We start from the raw sequence: 17,415 nt of genomic DNA, 5'->3' as shown, positions 1-17,415 counted from the left end.
GCTTGACCGTTCATCATGCCTCGCCTTGAAGTGCTTCCATCAGATAGTTCATCTTGTGGATGTCTCCTAGGTTCCTGGAGTGGACCGAGAAATCGAAGGCATTCCAAAAACTTTCCCATTCCCAAATTTTTCCGCTGAACTTGGGAATAGGTATGGGAGCGAGTTGAACTGGAGCTGTTTCTTTTCTTACCGACGCACCGACTGTCATTAAGATTTGCTCCATGGCTATATCTACCAGAACTGCAGGCAGTTGAGGCGTATTGCTGTCGAGGGCATCCGCTGCTTCCGTGTAGGCTCGTAACGCATTGTCGACATTGTCGCTGGCTGCATGGATTCTCTTCTTCAACTTCATGAGTCGCAGCTTCTTGTCTTGGACATACGTCTTCCTGAGCTCTTCGTCGGCTGGAAGCTGGATGCGAACTTCATTGGCGACGTCGGCGAGAACTGTCGTTAGACGTCCGGTTGTCCTCGTTAGGAGCCCTTGTCTCGTGGAGAGCGACGTTGACATTCTTCAAATCCTTGACCTTCGAGTGATGTCTTCTGGTCCGCCTTCTTCGGGTCCGGGTTCTTCTTCAGGCGGGCCGATGCACCACGTAGTCGACGCGCAGTTCTTCAATGACAGTTTATTGCAGCAGCTTATAGACAGCGTAGACGGAGCTTATAAGCAACTTAGAAGTGACGAAGCAATTTAATACATCGAGAAGCGCGACCCTTATATACAGTGATAAGTGGACGGGCCGAGCTTCATGGAATGCTATGTTGTCGTTCGCTAAGTAAGATCAGCCATTAGATGACGTTTCTCGAAGTTACAGGATTACACAAAAGACAAAGTACAAGATAATGCAATACAATAAAATTTACAATGACAAGAGATAGTGAGAAGAGATACAATATAATAACATAGTACAATAACAATAATAAGAAATAGATTAGAAATAGAGAGTCGTCTCTATAGTCTCCTCACAACGTGACCGAAGAAGCGAAGACAGTTTTCCATAACTATTTCAGAAGGCCGGGCAAGATGTTGACGTTTTCCGCCGGTACACCATGTCCACTATCGAGTAAAGTTCTTCGTTATGCCATAACAACGGTCAAAAGTTGCCTAGCAGCCGTAGACAGCTTTCCATGTAGTCAAGGTTTTCCATCACTGTCACCGGCGCTGCCCAAGTCTCCGATCAGTACATCATGATGGGGCGAATTGCGGATAGGTAGACTCACAGCTTGACTTCGTTGGTGATGAGGGTCGACCACAGGCATTTCGTTTAAAAAATTGAATGAAAAAATGGCCTTGGCGTATTTTTGCTGAATATCCCTCTTGTAACTGGCATCTTTCTTTTTCAGCACGCAGCCCAAATAACAACTCATCGACGAATTCGATCGGTTGTCCATCCACCCTGATTCCCGTTGTTTCAGGAAGACCCACATCTGCTTGCATGTGTCAGGGCGGAGTCGCAATCCGTAGGCTGCAGCTAATTACGATAGAAGATTAGCAACATGTTGTAGCTTCGCGCCGCAAGGAGCGAATATTACTACATCGTCGGTGTAGTCGAGATCCACCAAAGAACGTGCAGAAGGTGCTAAAATGACATCGGCGGGACACTGCTCAACTGTTCTCCGCATTATGTCTTCGACGGCAATTGAACAGAAAGGGTGCCGTCACGGCCCGTTGTCTCACTCCAGTTTCCACTTTGAATGATGTACATCCAGCTGGTGTTCGGACCGCAGCAGTTGTTCTTCTATTCATGTCGTTTATTAGGCGTACGAATTTTCCTGGAATCCCATCGGCGCGGAGTCTATTGGGAAGACGGCCCCGGTGAGGGTAGTCGGAAGCGGCTTCGAAGTCCAAAAATGCTAACTGTAGAGGCTTCGAGTATCGCTGCCACACTTCAAACACTCTTCTCACAATGAACACCCGGTCAATCGTCGATCGACTAGGCCCAATGCCGACTTGTTCGTCGCGGGTGGTTTCTTCGCGATGTCGGATTAGTCGATTCAGGATGATCCGCTCCAAAGCTTTGTACATTGCACAGAGCATTGATATTCCTCGGTAATTACCAGGTGCCGTAACGGATACCTTCTTGTGAAGAGGAATTATATTAGCGTGTCTCCACGCTATTATCCTCCGTCAATGGAATCCTTTCGTCAATTCATATTGAACGTATGATCTTTGTCATCTCACGAATTCTAGAATTCTAGAAGGAGGAAATAATTTTCACATGTCTGAACTAATTCCGTCGTCTCCGCCTGAGTTTCCATTTTTCGACTTTTGAGTACATATTAGAACCTCCGACTCCGTCGGTGGCTCTTCGTGTTGTGCTGTGTTGTGCTGACTGTGTTGTATGCCTGTCTTTGGGCGTGCACTAGTTCAGTGACTGACGGCGCTTGTCGGTTCAGCAAAGTGTTAAAGTCCTCCCTCCAGATAGGCAAGGTTGCCTCCTCGACAGCTGTTCCGTTGGCTGTATTCAGGAGAGGCGAACACCTCTTCATCTTTCCGCTATACTGCCTTAGCAGAGTATAGGTTTTTCTCGGGTTCTTGTCCTCCCACGCCTTCTCTCAAACTCCTTCGCTCTTGATGTCTACTCGTTCTCACGATCACGTTTCAGCTGACGACGCAACCTCTTTCTCAGACGCTTCTCCTAGCTGAAGTCACCAGTAGTGCGGGCAACACATACAGAATTGTACGTGAATATTGTCTCCACAGATGCGAAGGCGAACTTCTCGGCACTAAAACCGAGAGCGTCTTCTTTGCAGCGTTTTGAATGCATTTAGTGAAAGAGTCAGCGTCGTGCACACTTTTCCTGGTCCATAAACCAATATTGATCGACACTTGTTGGCGGAACTTTTTTCTGCATTCCTCGTTTTTCAGACCTGCCAAGTCGAGCTTCGGCTGATGTTGAGCTCTTCGATACCTTTTCTGAAACCGTACCATAAAGCTGAGAAGAACTGGGCGGTGGTCGAAATCGAATGCGACGTTCCAGACAGCTCTAGATTTTTGGATATTTGACAAAGGGATGTTCTTTGTCAGCAAGTAACCGAGTTAAAGCTTAAGAGTCGGCATCTTCCGCTTTCGCTGCTCTTTTGGCGTTAATGGGGTTGTGCCTCGCCATGTAAGCTGATGGCGTCGATGATTCCTCTTAAACGTGGATTCAGTGATGAGATTTGTCTGCTCGCAAAGGCCTATCAGACGATTTAAGTTGTCCGATGTCTGTTCGATGGCATAGAACCATTTTCCAAGCACATCGGATTGCTGTTCGAGTCCCATCTTCGCATTTGCGTCGATTCCGACAATGACCACCTGCTGGCTTGGTATTTTGGACATCAACGTATTGAGTTCATCATAAAACGCGTCCTTGTTGTGGTCCTCTGCGATCTCCGTAGGTGCGTGAGCACTTAAGATCCAGAGTTTGAGTCCTTTGTGACCTTGCAATCGTACAAAGGCGCATCTTGACGACTTTGATCCAAACTCCTCCACCAGGTTGTTATAATCGTTCCTAACAAACATTGAGCAGCCTCCTACTTTCCCTTCATCAGCATCGCCGCAGTAGATGGTGTAATTGTCGATACTGATGAGAGCGCGGTCGCTGATGCGTGTTTTCTGCAGTGCAGCAAACGGTGCATGCAGATATCGCAGAAGTCTGGATAGGGCGGCTTGTTGGAGTTCGCTTGACAGCCATCGGCTGTTCAGAGCAACGAAACGGTTGTTTGTCGCCAAGGATTCCATGTTTCCCTCAGGTATTCGACCTTTAAGGGTATCGGCTCTGGTATTGTGCTGGATGACATCACTTTTTTGCAATGTATGGAAAGCTTTTGCCATATAGCAGTGCAGGTTATATAGCTCGTACGTTCCCAATGCGTACAGCGGAATACCTGATTGCGTTTAGTTCAAGCAGGGCCACCACGAGCAGGTAGCAATCAGACTTGTATACGCGGCCCCAATATGTACTATATGAATGTTAATATATGGTGCTGTATGTAAAATAAAAATATATTATAATATAGGCGCCACAGATAGCTCACTGCAAAAATTATAGGTCTCAATCCAGATGCGCACATATAAGTTGAAAGCTGAGGCTGCGCTTTGTGCTTTACGCTTAATAATTAAAATAAAATAGCAGAGTATAAATATCAATGAATAATACTATAAATATTAATATAGAGTGCAACAAGTAAAACGAAAATATATAAGATAATATAGACGCCACAAATAGTTCACTGCTGAGATTAGAAGTGTGTCGGTACATATAAAGGATAAAGTGCCTGGTGTCTGCGCCTGGATTGCGCCACCAGGTTCACTTCAATTCAGAATCGTTCGAGGTTTGCGAACAGGTAACCAGCCTGACTTGCGGGGGCTACCCGATGTGTCAAGTCAGTGTTTTTATCCTTCCAGGAAAGTCCGGTACCAATGTATGAACCCAGAGGGATGAAAGGTTTGGTGGATGCTAAGGCGGATTCGAACCCCCAATCGATCTTGCAGACAGAACCTCTCACCGGCTGCGCTACACATGACCTTGCCCGTACATACGTGCACATATAGATGAGGAAGCTCTCAACGCGTATTTGACGACATATATTTTCTCTTGAAAGTGATAACAAACGGTCGAGGGTTCGATCACCACGAGAATCATTATTGTTGCGAACCGGTGGGAGTCACTTCATGGAGGGTACCACAATGAAATTGACCACATCATCTTCAGTAAAATGTTGTCCATGACGGTATCTTCACAAAAGCCAAGATGCGAATCGAAGAGGTTCTAGTCGATGATGGTTCTGGAACTTCGCTTCTTGAACTTCACGATTTTCCATTTCCTCCATGTGAAAGAAAATTTTTGGAGGAGAAGGCGATGAGTCGATCTCGTATATAGCTTTGGCACAACAGCGACATCCATCAGGCAAAACCTTCAAAACGAACTTCTCGAACCATCACTGACTTGGAGCTCTTCGCTTTGCTTGTCGGCTTTCGGGAAGATACTGTCATGGATAACATCGACCACAAATTCTGCTAGAACATCTTCACGAAGACGTGGAAAACGAAGAGTTTTAGAACTACCAAAAAGCGCATGTCTCCGGAAACCCTAGAGCGAGTTCGTGAGCGGGGAGATGCACGAGCTGCATGCAAATAAGAACTCACGTCCGAGCCCTCGATGCTTTGCGGACAGGCGATCAGAGAAGACCTCGAAGAGAGAAGAGCAGCAGTACTGGCTGAAGCAGCAGAGGCGAGTCAGCTACGCCCGTCGGAACTTTGCCAATTGTAAAACAAAGACGACTGTTCTCCGGAACCCGGATAGAATAAGTGCAACATCGAGAACAGGGTTACAGAAAGTGACTCACGACTTCTACTGGGATTCGGTTCTGGTCGGTGGTTGCCAGGTTAACCGCTCAGTATGTCGGTATGTCGGTCTACGAACGTGCTCGAGTTTAGGAGCTGACGGGACTTGCCAGTTCAGCAAGGTCTTGAAGTGATCTCTTCAAATTGGAAGGGTTGCTTTACCGACAGCCACTCCATTGGCAGTGTTGAGGACTGGAGAACATTTTTTTATCCTCGCGCTATACTGCTTTAGCAAAGTATACGCTTTTTTGCGGGTTCTTGTCCTCCCACGCCTTTTGAAACTCCATCGCTTTTAATGTCCACTCGTTATTGCGGTCTTGCTGCAGTTGACGACGCAACTTCCCTCTCAGACGCTTTTCTTGTTTGAAATCATAACTTGACACGTACAGAATTGTACGTGGATCTGATCTCCGCAAATCCATTGCAAAAAGGAGCCGTCGTCCGTCGCAAATCGCCGAAGCCCATAACCTGAAAGATGAACTGCTTGACCCGACCCAACATCAGAATCGACATTCACACCATTTACACCATCTAATACGGCGATGTTGATGAGAAGAAAGTAGGTGGTTGCGTGATAGCTGTGTGGAACGATTACGACAACCTGGTGGAGGAATTTGGCTCAACGTGGTCTAGATGCGCCTTTATATGACAGCTGTATCGCAGAGGACGCAAACTCTGGGCGTAAGTGCCCATGAACCTACGGAATTCGCTGAGGACAACAATAACAACAACAACCTTTTGTGATGAATTCAATGCGTTGTTGACTGGAACTTGAAATTAAAAATTGAATAGAACAACTAATAAAATTTGTGAAATACATAAATTATAGATAGATATGTTCAGCAGTGCTGTAGTGAGTGGTGATGAGGAGCGAGACAAGGTAAGCAGGACAGTGAACATTGCATCAAGCAGTGATTAGGTTTCTCTTTTTGTATCATATAGAATTAGTTTGGAAGATGGCTCCTAGGGATGATCAGCAATGCTGACAATGAATCTGCGTAGTCCGCAGACAATATCCTGCAGCTGTGATTGATTTCACTTTTTTTTTTGCATTTTTGCAGCAAACGGTATGTCGCTAAAGTGTCTTCGCAAAATTATCGACATTATAGATATTGACCAAAAATTTTATGATACACTCTAACTCGAAATTTCCCCAGCGCAATGCACGGTGGAAAAGTGGCCGTCAGGGACTCCCTCAACAGGCCTCTGCAATGGGTTAGTTCATTAACCAAACTTTGATGTCCTCCTGATCTCTAAGGGTTCATTGAATTTCGCGTCGGGAGGACAGTTTATGTTTTCACGCTTTATATGCTAGGTGATTCTGTTAAACAAGGTTTAAGTGGTATTTTGAATAGTAACGTAATAAGTCCCACCAAAGAATTTTAAAGAAGATCAGCTGAGACTGCATTCTATTTACATCACGATCATGCGCATCAGTGTGATTGAGACTTGGAGATACACAACTAGCTAGTGCATTTCTGTCATCGAGTTAGTCGAGCTTATTGGATGCTCAGGTTCTAAGCTTCAATTTTGATTCAGAATTTATTTTGCAGACTGTCCTTTCCTTGAAGCTTTCAGTGAAGCATTTTAGTAAGTGTTTCCATAGAAACAAATGAAGCTGTCGGTTACTCAGCTGTTTCACATCTCACGTCTACTTTTAACAAACTCTTCCTAGTTCCTGAAATCCATTTAGAAAATAATGTAATATAGGCATCTGTAACTCTCGATATATTACTGAGAGTATTCCCTGCTAACAAACAAGGACACATCTTCTTCTGTATTAGTATTTCTTCAGTCTCAGTACCAGTATTTTCTCTGTTCGATGTTTAGCTTGTACGTGCCAAATGAATTTCTCTGCTGCACAAAGTGTTGAAATCTGCGAGGGATGATGACTTTTGGAGAAACCCAATGTTCAATTCTTTCTCGAGATGTAGAAGATTCAAAGGCTTTGAAGTTCGTTCATTTCTCCCATTTGCAGTGGAGAAATACGTTATCTCCATCTTTATATTAGATTTTTGCTAAAGAGACCAGGTGAGGAAGCTACCGTTGCAGTGACGCATATGAAAAAAAACTGAAAAACTCGAAAAATAGGCTATCCAAGTTAAATTTCCTTACGATTCCAGATGAGTGTGGTCCAAAGTTTTATAGTTTTAGAAACCAGCGGATAACTTCTCTAACAGCGATCACGCGAATCTTTAGAGTGATCATGTCTTTAGCTTAGTTTTAATTTTTTAAAAATTGTTTCATGATTCTGGCTAGCTGATTCTACCTTTTCACGCTATTTTGATAAGTTCTCTCTTAGTCAAGTCGTCCAAGGACAACAAAAATTCGTGACCCTTACATTGGAGGTTCCCTGAGCCCGTTCGTCCAGAGTTCTTTGGAGCATTTGTTCCTTCTAGGTTAACGTGGCCCAAATCGTGGTAACCGTTTTTCTACTATAGCGTCATCGAGATCGAGATTTGGGGATTTCCCCTCATCTGTAGTAGAAGGATAAACTAACGACTGTGCAAAAAAAACACACACACACAGACAAGACAACCACACGAATGAACAAAGGAGGAACTTTGTTCCATAAAGGTATTTTAGATTCTAGTGAGCTTTGTTTTTTGTTGTTCCTGTTTGTGGCACACCCATGAGTGTTTTGAAATAAACAAAAAAGAACAATGAGAACATCCTCTTTCTTTCTTTCTTTCTTTGTCTATTACAGATCTAACTTTATTATCCTTTATAAATATCGCAATTGAACTTTGTTTCACGCTTTTTTCGTAGTTCATGTGCATCCACAACATTTACAACCGATTTTGAACTCGTGAAAGAAAACTATATACATTTTGTCCCTGGGTCACAACTGTATGCGGGAATTTTTCGGAGCGATGATGGAAAATGGGAGTGCATAAGGCCTTTGACGGTATGTAACCGCATAAACATTCCATATGTCGTGTCGGAGAAAAAATTGGCTGAAGCAACTCATGCGTAAGCACGAATGTCATTCCAGAACAGTCTAATAAAACATACCAGCTACAGGCACTCAGCAGGTTCTGAGAATTACTGCAGTCATCACAAATATGGTGCATAATTGAGTTATTGAGTTACGTACGTGCTTTTTCATTTAATAGCTTGCATGAATAAACACACGGTAGTTGCTGAGTCTGGTGTCTGGTGTTTTGTACATTAATGATTGGTAGCTATAATTTCTTCTGAGAACTTACTGACGCTATGTTATTTAATCCAACGCTCTCTAAATCTTCGAGATTTCTATATTTCTGCGTAGAGGACGCACAAACTCCTCCGAAACCTTCTTTTTTTTTGTCTAAATGTTCAATAAGGGTTACACCACCATCACGTTGAAATAGAGAATCTCTAGATATCTTAGGAGTTTCCATTAATCTTATAATCCACAAACAGCCCATTCATCCTCCCCAGGCATTGGATTGCATTAAATCCGGTTCTTCAAGAGTTCATTTTTGCTGAAGAAACAAAAAAAATTGTGCAACAAAAAAAGGTTCGCTGTCCCGCTGGTCTCCAATTTTCTTACTGTCGTTTAGCGAATCAAATGCAAGAGAGAAACCATATTCTTCTTAACCATGAATGCAAACAGATTTTCCGTTCGAAATGCTTCCATACTCAATGTAGGAACAGTTTTCCGTTGCTGCACATTAATAGATGATTCTTTCCATCGTCTGAAAGGAGGATCAATTTCACTTCAAAACGAAACAATAAAGTGAAATACCGGAGTAGCTACTTCAACTGGATCCTAGACACAACTCCTCCAGCTAGTTGTTGAAGGTAGCGTTCGGGTAAATTTTCGATGTTGGGATCATTCCGCTAATAGTGAAGTTTACAATTATCATGGCAAAAAAGCGGAAATCCCTTTCACTTCCGCTCAATGCAAAGGAGAAATTTGAGATACCAGGATCATTCCAGAGCCATCACTTCGTATTACATTTAAAACCACGTCCAGTAAAATTACTTCCTCCCTTGAATTTCTTGAATTTCACCATGGAGTTGCGCGCTTTCACCGTGACACCTGTAAATTACGTTTCTGTCCTGTCCCTGTTCTTTCGGAGAGAAGTCCTAACCTCAAAAATTGACCTTCAAACACTTTTCATTGTTTTCGATTTCAGGTGCAAGTTAGGGACAATTTTAGCCATATGATGACTAACTTCGCTTCAGTAGGCTTTCTCATCATGAGTTGTTGGACGATATGAGAGAAATCCTAATAATAGCCAAAAATGTGAGCAGATAATGTAATGTTTGGCATGCCCGAATTAGTGAGGTTACAGCGTTTCTTAATCCAGGAGAGAAACGGGAGAAAGAGCGCTAATCCTTCCCGTCATCCTTTTCAACCTTCCATTTCAAGACGGCAGATTAAATAATTCCCACAACAAAATGTGGCATCAAGCTTATCTAGAAGGGTTTTTTTCTGATTTCTCGTAATATCTTTGATGTTGAGAATGCAACAAGATGAATGTGCCAAAGAGTAAGCACGGACCAATGTCTGTGAAATCAAAACTCACCAAATAAACACCGTGACTGAGCTGACAATTCCACCAACTTGTTCTATTTAAACACTAAAACTGCGAACATAAATCAGTACTGCTTTTGAATTTCGAAAGCACGCTTATAAAAAACTTTCGAAAATTGCTTTTCTTAATCGATTACGAATCCTCTTCATTTTCCATGGAGCAGACATCTCAACTGTATAGAGCGATTTCTACAAAATTACAATGAAACATTCTTTTCCTAATCACATCGTTTTGTTTTCTGGTAGAATGAACATGAAAATGATTTCTTCTGTATTTTATTCGTTCTATATTGCATAAAAAAGTTAGTTATCCCATCACAGAAGTGTTGGCGAAGTTCTACCCTGAATGCAGCATCTACGATAAAATTCGTGATCTCTCTTCTCCTACATGTCTTCTCCAGGTACCGCTAGTAATTAAATATGGAGAAGAAGCAGCTTTTAAATTTACAGCTGATAGGATAAACAACGTTTCCGTTTTCGTAAGGTTTTCCGTCGTAGATACATGATATTGAACTGGGCGCTTCTGACGAAATGCGGCGGGCAAATCTATACCGACCCGTTATTAGCTGATAATCACTGTGGCGCCTTCTCAGTCTGCTCTGATTCCGTTTGAAATCGGTTCCTCGCGAAGATCGTGGCTATTTTTGGTGAACACTATTGCTCGCGCATGGAAGATCTAGTACTTTTACTTTTCTTTTATTTCAGCTCAACCTGTGCCTCTTTGGCGTTTCTCGCATAAAGGTACAATTTTTGTTGTGAGAAATCAGACTTGATGTATGTTGAAATAATGTTTAGCGCTTTTGTACGTTCTCTTCGCAAGTTCAACGTTCAAAGAAAGCATGTGTGTCCGCATGATGGAGCCTTTGTGAAATGCAGCAAGTTCTACAAACGATTTACAAATTGGTCCACACTAATAGTATCTTACATCTTTGGGAGGAAATGAGTGGAAGCCGTGCCCTTTAACTGCAGGCAGTCTTAAAACCGAGTTTGTTCTTTTGACTATGAGAAGAATGAACAAAAGGGAAGTGGGAAGAAATTGGGACTATGACTTGAGGTTGAAGTCAAGTTTTGTTATCATTCAACACCTCATACATTTTTGGATTTGAATATTTGCGTTTAGTTGTTGTCCTCTTCTAAGATAAATGTCTCGACTAGAGTGGAAGATAACGTTTGGTGGGAATTGTGCGATAACTTGTCCACAGTTCTGGAGAATGTTTGTTGTCCTAAAGCTGTTGACAAGATACCGAGCGATAGGTCATAGTTGGGAGCAATTCTAATGAAGAATTTGGCCAAAAAAAAAAAGAATAGATGCCTCACAAGGTGCATTACGAAGCAAACACACCGCAAATTCTATCCATATGGCTAGAAAACAAGAGGTATGGATGTGGAAATAGCAAAGAAAGGAGCAAAATGAAAAAAACCTAAATGAATAAGCTATAACTGATATGTAAACGAAAACGTAGCTAAATATAAGAAGTAAAACAGAGCACCAGGAAAATAACAGTTAAAGAAATAAGTCAAATCAAGAAAGAAAACAAAACAAGTAAAATAAAGTACATACAACTAAACAATGAAAGAAAACAAAAACAACAAAAAAGCAAGTAGAACGAGATGCTAAACAAAATCGAACAGAAAAGTTAGGCTTAAGCAAAAATAGCGAATAGAAACAAAATAAGAAGAAAGTACTTTACTAGACAGATTTGAAGATTACTTAATTACCACCAGTAATCAGTAACAACAGAAGAAGAACTAACAATAAAGTCAAAAGAGTAGAAATATCGAGATAAAGCTAGAGTAGAATGTATTGCAGCTTATACGATCGTGCTACAATGCAATAATGCACGAGTGGTTCGCATTTAGCAGAATAATGGTCATATTACAACAGAGGGAATAGAACGAATGGCCAGAGATTTGGATGGGGCGAGAATGAACAAGACTTTGCTGCCACATTATACAGAAACTATAGAGTAATTCCACGTATGCCTAAAGGCATCACCCCACGAATCTGAGGTGGTGCAGATCTCAGGTGGAGTATTCTTATAAGGTGTAGTAGATTATGGAGAGGAGGGTGATTCCGCCCATTTCTCCCTAATTGCCGTAAAAACGGCCCGGAAGATGCGGCGCAGCACAAGGCTGGCGCGCTCCAGTCGAACTCCTTGTAGAAAGTAGTGCGCCAGAACGCCCGAAGCCGTATCTCCCGGGCCGTTTTTTTACTGCAGTTAGGAGAAAATGGACAGAATCACTCCCCTCTTCATAATTTACTATCCCGTATACGAATACTCCACCTGGAATCCGTACCACCTCAGATTCGTGGAGTGATGCCTTTAAGGAAATGTGGATCTCTTGCTACCACAAAAAGAATAAGCAAGATAAGAAAAGTATTTTCCTGTGGATGCTACCTTTGAGATGGGGGTCTAGACTAATGCGTAGTTTACATTTGGTAACGTTGGCTCATTTTATTCGTTCAAATTTGCTGCACACAGCGCTCTTCCTTAAACAAAAAAAATTCATTTTTCTTTGCTTGCTTTCTTCCAAATGAATTTTTAGAACAGGTGATAAAAACACTACTCAGTCGGTAGAGTAAATGCATACTTCATAGATCCGCATCATATATTTTTGGGCTCTGAGCAGATATACGCTTCATCTTATTTTTGCTGGACTTTTTTTTTCAGAGGGAAAGAAGCACTATTCTAAGAGATCTGGAAACAAAAATTGGATGTTGAACATTTGGTGTCACAAAAGCAAGATGTCTGATCTACAGTGTGCACAGGTAACTTCCACAACGCTTTCTGAATCTTCAACACTAATTTCCTATGATCTTTTCAAAATAATTGTAAACATAAGATGTTGGTGTTCATTGATAATAATTGGCTTCGCAATGGCCCGCTCGATTGAAGAAATATTGCAAAGGTACTACATATGGCAAGTGCTCATAACTGAGGCACACTTTTTTTACAGCAAGAAACTTTAACATAGTACTAGCCGTCTCATTATTTTGCGTTTTCTTCCCGATGAACCCAAACGCCAACGTGATCAACCATCGTCGTCAAAACACATCACATTTACAATCAACTTCATTTCCTTAGGAAAGACTACAGATTCTCTAAACTTCAGTGTTGAATCTAGACTAGAACTTTGAGTTGTTTCTTTTAAGGCGGAATGAAGATGCCTTTAGCGTCACCTTTTCCGAGGGGCGGAGCCGAATATTTTCGGTCGTCATCGCCGCAACCTCATTGCTCTTGTTTTCTCCCCAAATCGCATGCTTCCTTCTGTTTAGCCTTAAAATCATGTCGCTCATCACAGTCACTCCCAAAACACGCATAATTAGAGCGCTCGGATATATCTATGCTGTGTACTACTTTTTGAGCAGAACCAAGATTGTTGTTGATCTTTATTCTGGCTAACGTTTCGGCGTCGTGGCCTTCTTCATAGCCTGGAAAAATAAAAGGCACGTGTAATCTACTCTCTCAAACCCCTTGTCATTCCACAAGATATGACTTAGCAAACAGATTATTCAAAGGCAAAGTCAGAAAAGCGAACCACTATAGCGCTCATCTTGATAGCCACCAAATCGTGTTGTTAGCGGACCACCATTTGTTAGAATTGTAGTAGTACTAGTAGTAACGATGCGCCCGCCTCTGACTGCGTAGGTCAAAACCCGCAAAAGTCTTGTTTTTGCGCCAGCTCGTTGGTCACAGCGATGCATTCTTCTTTATGATTCAGGATTGGACTTTTAGCCGTGATATAAAATGCTCCCAATGTTTTTCGTGCCAGAACGTCTGATTCGCATGCTGAGATCGTGACAGTTACCTTGTAAGGGGTGTTGTCATGACACTTTCTGCGATGAGCACTTAAAGGGGTTGATGTTTTTGATTTTACGAGTCCGTCCAGGTGCCCTTTGACGCGGGTACATAGTGGTCTTTCTGTTTCGCCAATGTACTCAGCCCCAGATATCCTGACAGGTGATTAGATAGATAACTCCCGATACCACCCAATCACTCTGCCTCCCATTCGGACAAATGATGCAGTTAGGTCTCTCACAAAGTCTGTCATAGGCACGATTGCGGACTAGCTGTTGCTTCAGGTTCGCAGGTGGTGTGTCCACTACTCTGGCTGAGTCTCGCAGACCCGCCTATCGTAGGCTTGCTTGCACTGCACGTTTGGGTCTTCCGAAATAGAAAGCAAAGAACAGCAAGATAGTCAACTCTATGCTCAGATTTGTTCACGGAGTCATCCCTAGAGCCCATCGCTAGAGGAAAACCCACTATCCGATTCCAATTTGAACGTGATCGGTATATACGGAGGTATTACGTGCGCCAGCGGAAGCAAATCAAAGAGAGTCACGAGAAGAAGTTATTCCATAATAGTTCCCCATAATCTTTTTTGCCTCATATTGGCAGAGATAACTCTGAGTAAACAACTATTAAGATTCACCACCGTTCTGGCAAATGTCGCAAGGTGGCTTGTTGATCCATACAATTTGGCGATGACACGTGTTGAAACTAAGTTCACCCTAGCAACTTAGTGTGTGGGAAGGTCTACTCGCCACTCCACAGTACACACTTGCTCAGTATCCTGCACGCTGGGCTCTGTCAGTCTCAAGGATCGGACGGTATGGGGACTGATTACAGGCGAACAAATCTCAGGTTGCTCAGGATGCTGTTAATTCTGGACCAAAGCGACACTACGTGATTCGCCATTGAGACTGTCTCAGACGTTGTTCTTAAAACGCTAGAGCCGTTTACTCACATGCACATGATCTACATGCTTTTCTCGTTGCTATAAGGCGTATCACCGTGTGATTTCTCTACAAGAGGCCAAGAGTAAAAGGAGGGACGGACCAATGAGGACACACTCGGCATCCGTCGAGAAAAGGCTTTGCTGCGAAATGTAGGTGGAGTTGGTTTTATTGTGCTTCTACCTCTCGTTCATCTCCTCGATTCTCACGAGAAGCTCTCACCTCCATTTGCCATTTTTCGCCTCTGTTCTCTGTGCTTAAAACCTATTAGTATCATCAACTGCTAATTACCAAAATCAGCAGCTGATGAATCCGATTTAGATGTGTTTCATGAGAACCTCGAAGAAGTCATCAGCAACGAGAAGTTCTTCTACAGATCCGTTGTCGAAGACTTCAAGAGTAAAACTAGAAAGGGACACAGAAGAGGAATACAGGATTGGAAAATTCGGAATAGGGGGTCGGAATAAAAATGACAATCATTCGGTCTGTCACAAACCCTTGTCATAGGTAATCACTTTTCATGAAGGAAGATCATTGTCGGTGGACATAGGAATCGTCCAATGCCCATGCGGAGATACCACATACTCACCAACCGGTGGTGGTGTCTGCTCGACGACTCGGTACAACCATCCTTTTGTGGTGGTTCTGATCACTGTCTCTTTTGACCGCAAAACAACTGCCACAAAATGGAAAAGAACATTTGGTATCGGCAGCGGAGGAAAGAAGTCGTATGCGACGGTTGCATACTCAAGGGCGATTACGAGCTTGTGCTGAACGTGCCTCAGAGCCGCACGAAAAAACTTGGGTTGAGTTTTGAATTGTTGACTGATCTTATGTCAACAGACTTCCCTTGGGCTTGTGGCCATCCGCTTCTTCTGATTCTATCGCGGCGTCCTTTCTTCCAGAGAAGAGGATCCCAGATCGGCAGAATACCCCGAAAACTGTTACCACCTCTAGTTGGCCGAAGGGACCTTCAAAACTATCGTCCAATATACTTGGTGAATTTCTTAGACGAAGGGTTAATGAAGACAATAATCATGCACACATCAAGGACATTGGATAAAGTCTAACCTCAAAAATAAGCTATGTTCCGTCAGTGTTTCACCTGCAGGGACCAAATCCGGAGCTTGTCGAGTGCCATAGAGATTTACCTGGAATACTAACTGTTTTTGTGTTAATCTTCATCGACTATGAGAAAGCGTTGTACGGCGTAGAAACGAATGCAGTATTATTAACGCTCGTCGATCAAGATGTGAAAGCGTCATATGTGAAGTCACTAGCCAATTGCACGATGCTCCACTTTGACATAACTTTTCCACTGCCTTTTCTTCTGCCAACAATGTTTTTTTTTGTTCTCTTCTTAAAGAAGATGAATTATAAAAGAAAGGCTTAGTTACTCTTTCCTAAAAGGATCAGTGTTTGGAGAATATTCGGTCTCAATTTTACACCTATATTATTATTTTTTCTACAGCAATTCACACTGGATGACGTGTCAACATGGACTGACATGAACGTCATCATACTGACAAAATTGAGGTTACGGTCACGTATCTAGGTTACATAAACTGTTAACTGCTGTTTAAACAGCTATGTCTATCCTCGTTTCCAATTTCAGACGGGAAATCATTTGGCAAGCATGGTGAGTGTAACATATAGAGGAGTGGACATACGGAGGAGAGCATTTCGGTGATTCGCTATTCGCAGACAAGCAGTATCACTTTATTTTTCAGCTTATTGATGCTGACTCTCTATGACGTACCCACCCGCTCCCTCCTCCTCTTCTTTTTCTTTCTTTCTGGTGGCGACATATGCATGAGGCCGTAGGATATGTTCTATTGCCGTGGTGCGCTGCGTTTAAGTAAAATTTCCCGTCTTTACGACATATATAAGAATAATGTCGAAAGCAGAGCATAGATTGGCTGGTCACATTTTGAGAAGAACCAACAATAGATGAAATAAAAAATCGCTGGAGTGGATCTCAATAGGTGCTAAACGCTCTGCCCACACGCGCAGTGAGGAAAGTGAGATGACGGTGGTTCTGTTGTTTGGAATATGCCACGTGTTTTAGCCCCAAACTTGGATAATTAAACTTTATAGATCACGTACAATATAATGTACAGCGAACTATATAATGTACAGCGAACTATCAAATAAGGCACGTTACATAAAGCACGTTAAATTACAAACGAGCAATGCGCGAACAGAAGTGCACAATGCATAAAAAAAAGGAGGTAAAAATATGCGCACACACACATGAGAAGGAGGCAAGAAATTAGGAGATGCTTGGGCCAGTGCTCCACTATGCTCTGTGCAATAAACACTATTGGATTGTTTATATACGGTCCAAGTTCTTTGTCTGCTGTCGGCACAGTGTTGCTCTCACAATCTGATTGTGCACGAGTAGTTTTTGCCCACCAGATGCGCCAGTTGCGCGAGAGTACAACTCCCATTGATTGCCTGTTATTCAAATGCTCCTTGTTTGAGCATTCCCACCGAGAGTTAACATATTTTCTTTACTTCTTTATTTTTATGATCTATGGTCCCGTTTGTGACACTCCCCCCGGGGTTGTGGTGTCAAGAGCCCTGGTTGATCCTTTTGGTGGTCCTTGAGCGTCTGCAGCTTTTCTCTCACCCCTTCCAGTTCCTTACGACGCCTATTTATCGTTTCTGGCAAGGAACACAAGGCCTTGTTGTGGTGCGTACTGCCGCAATACATGCATGCCTTGCCCTTGCTCCAGCAATGGTCTGTGTCATGACGGCTGTCGAGACATAAGACACAGCGTACTCTTCTCGATCTCGTGTCCACAGTTGCATACTCTGGACAGT

At 42.8% G+C, this 17,415-nt stretch overlaps 5 protein-coding genes across 5 annotated transcripts; 1 reads left to right on the top strand and 4 right to left on the bottom strand.

Moving 5' to 3' along the window:
- Positions 1-13: 13 nt before the first annotated feature.
- RB195_024646 (uncharacterized protein) lies at positions 14-508 on the bottom strand (the record flags this gene model as incomplete). The annotated part of the gene is made up of 1 exon (XM_064212495.1): positions 14-508. The coding sequence occupies one exon, from the start codon at positions 506-508 to the stop codon at positions 14-16; it is 495 nt and encodes a 164-aa protein (XP_064068376.1).
- Positions 509-1,603: 1,095 nt separating this feature from the next.
- On the bottom strand, positions 1,604-2,023 carry RB195_024645 (uncharacterized protein; the record flags this gene model as incomplete). Its single annotated transcript, XM_064212494.1, has 1 exon — positions 1,604-2,023. One exon carries the CDS (start codon positions 2,021-2,023, stop codon positions 1,604-1,606), a length of 420 nt encoding a protein of 139 aa, XP_064068375.1.
- Positions 2,024-3,037: 1,014 nt separating this feature from the next.
- Positions 3,038-3,814, bottom strand: RB195_024644 (uncharacterized protein; the record flags this gene model as incomplete). The annotated part of the gene is made up of 1 exon (XM_064212493.1): positions 3,038-3,814. The coding sequence occupies one exon, from the start codon at positions 3,812-3,814 to the stop codon at positions 3,038-3,040; it is 777 nt and encodes a 258-aa protein (XP_064068374.1).
- Positions 3,815-5,097: 1,283 nt separating this feature from the next.
- On the top strand, positions 5,098-5,460 carry RB195_024643 (uncharacterized protein; the record flags this gene model as incomplete). The annotated part of the gene is made up of 1 exon (XM_064212492.1): positions 5,098-5,460. The coding sequence occupies one exon, from the start codon at positions 5,098-5,100 to the stop codon at positions 5,458-5,460; it is 363 nt and encodes a 120-aa protein (XP_064068373.1).
- Positions 5,461-8,867: 3,407 nt separating this feature from the next.
- On the bottom strand, positions 8,868-17,403 carry RB195_024642 (uncharacterized protein; the record flags this gene model as incomplete). The annotated part of the gene is made up of 3 exons (XM_064212491.1): positions 8,868-9,006; positions 15,661-15,740; positions 17,293-17,403. The coding sequence occupies 3 exons, from the start codon at positions 17,401-17,403 to the stop codon at positions 8,868-8,870; spliced, it is 330 nt and encodes a 109-aa protein (XP_064068372.1).
- Between the last annotated feature and the right edge of the window lie 12 nt (positions 17,404-17,415).

This window comes from Necator americanus, chromosome X (genome assembly GCF_031761385.1).
Source record: "Necator americanus strain Aroian chromosome X, whole genome shotgun sequence".
Lineage (NCBI taxonomy): Eukaryota > Metazoa > Nematoda > Chromadorea > Rhabditida > Ancylostomatidae > Necator > Necator americanus.
The sequence above is the reverse complement of the archived record's forward strand: the minus strand, read 5'-3'. Positions and strand labels throughout refer to the sequence as shown.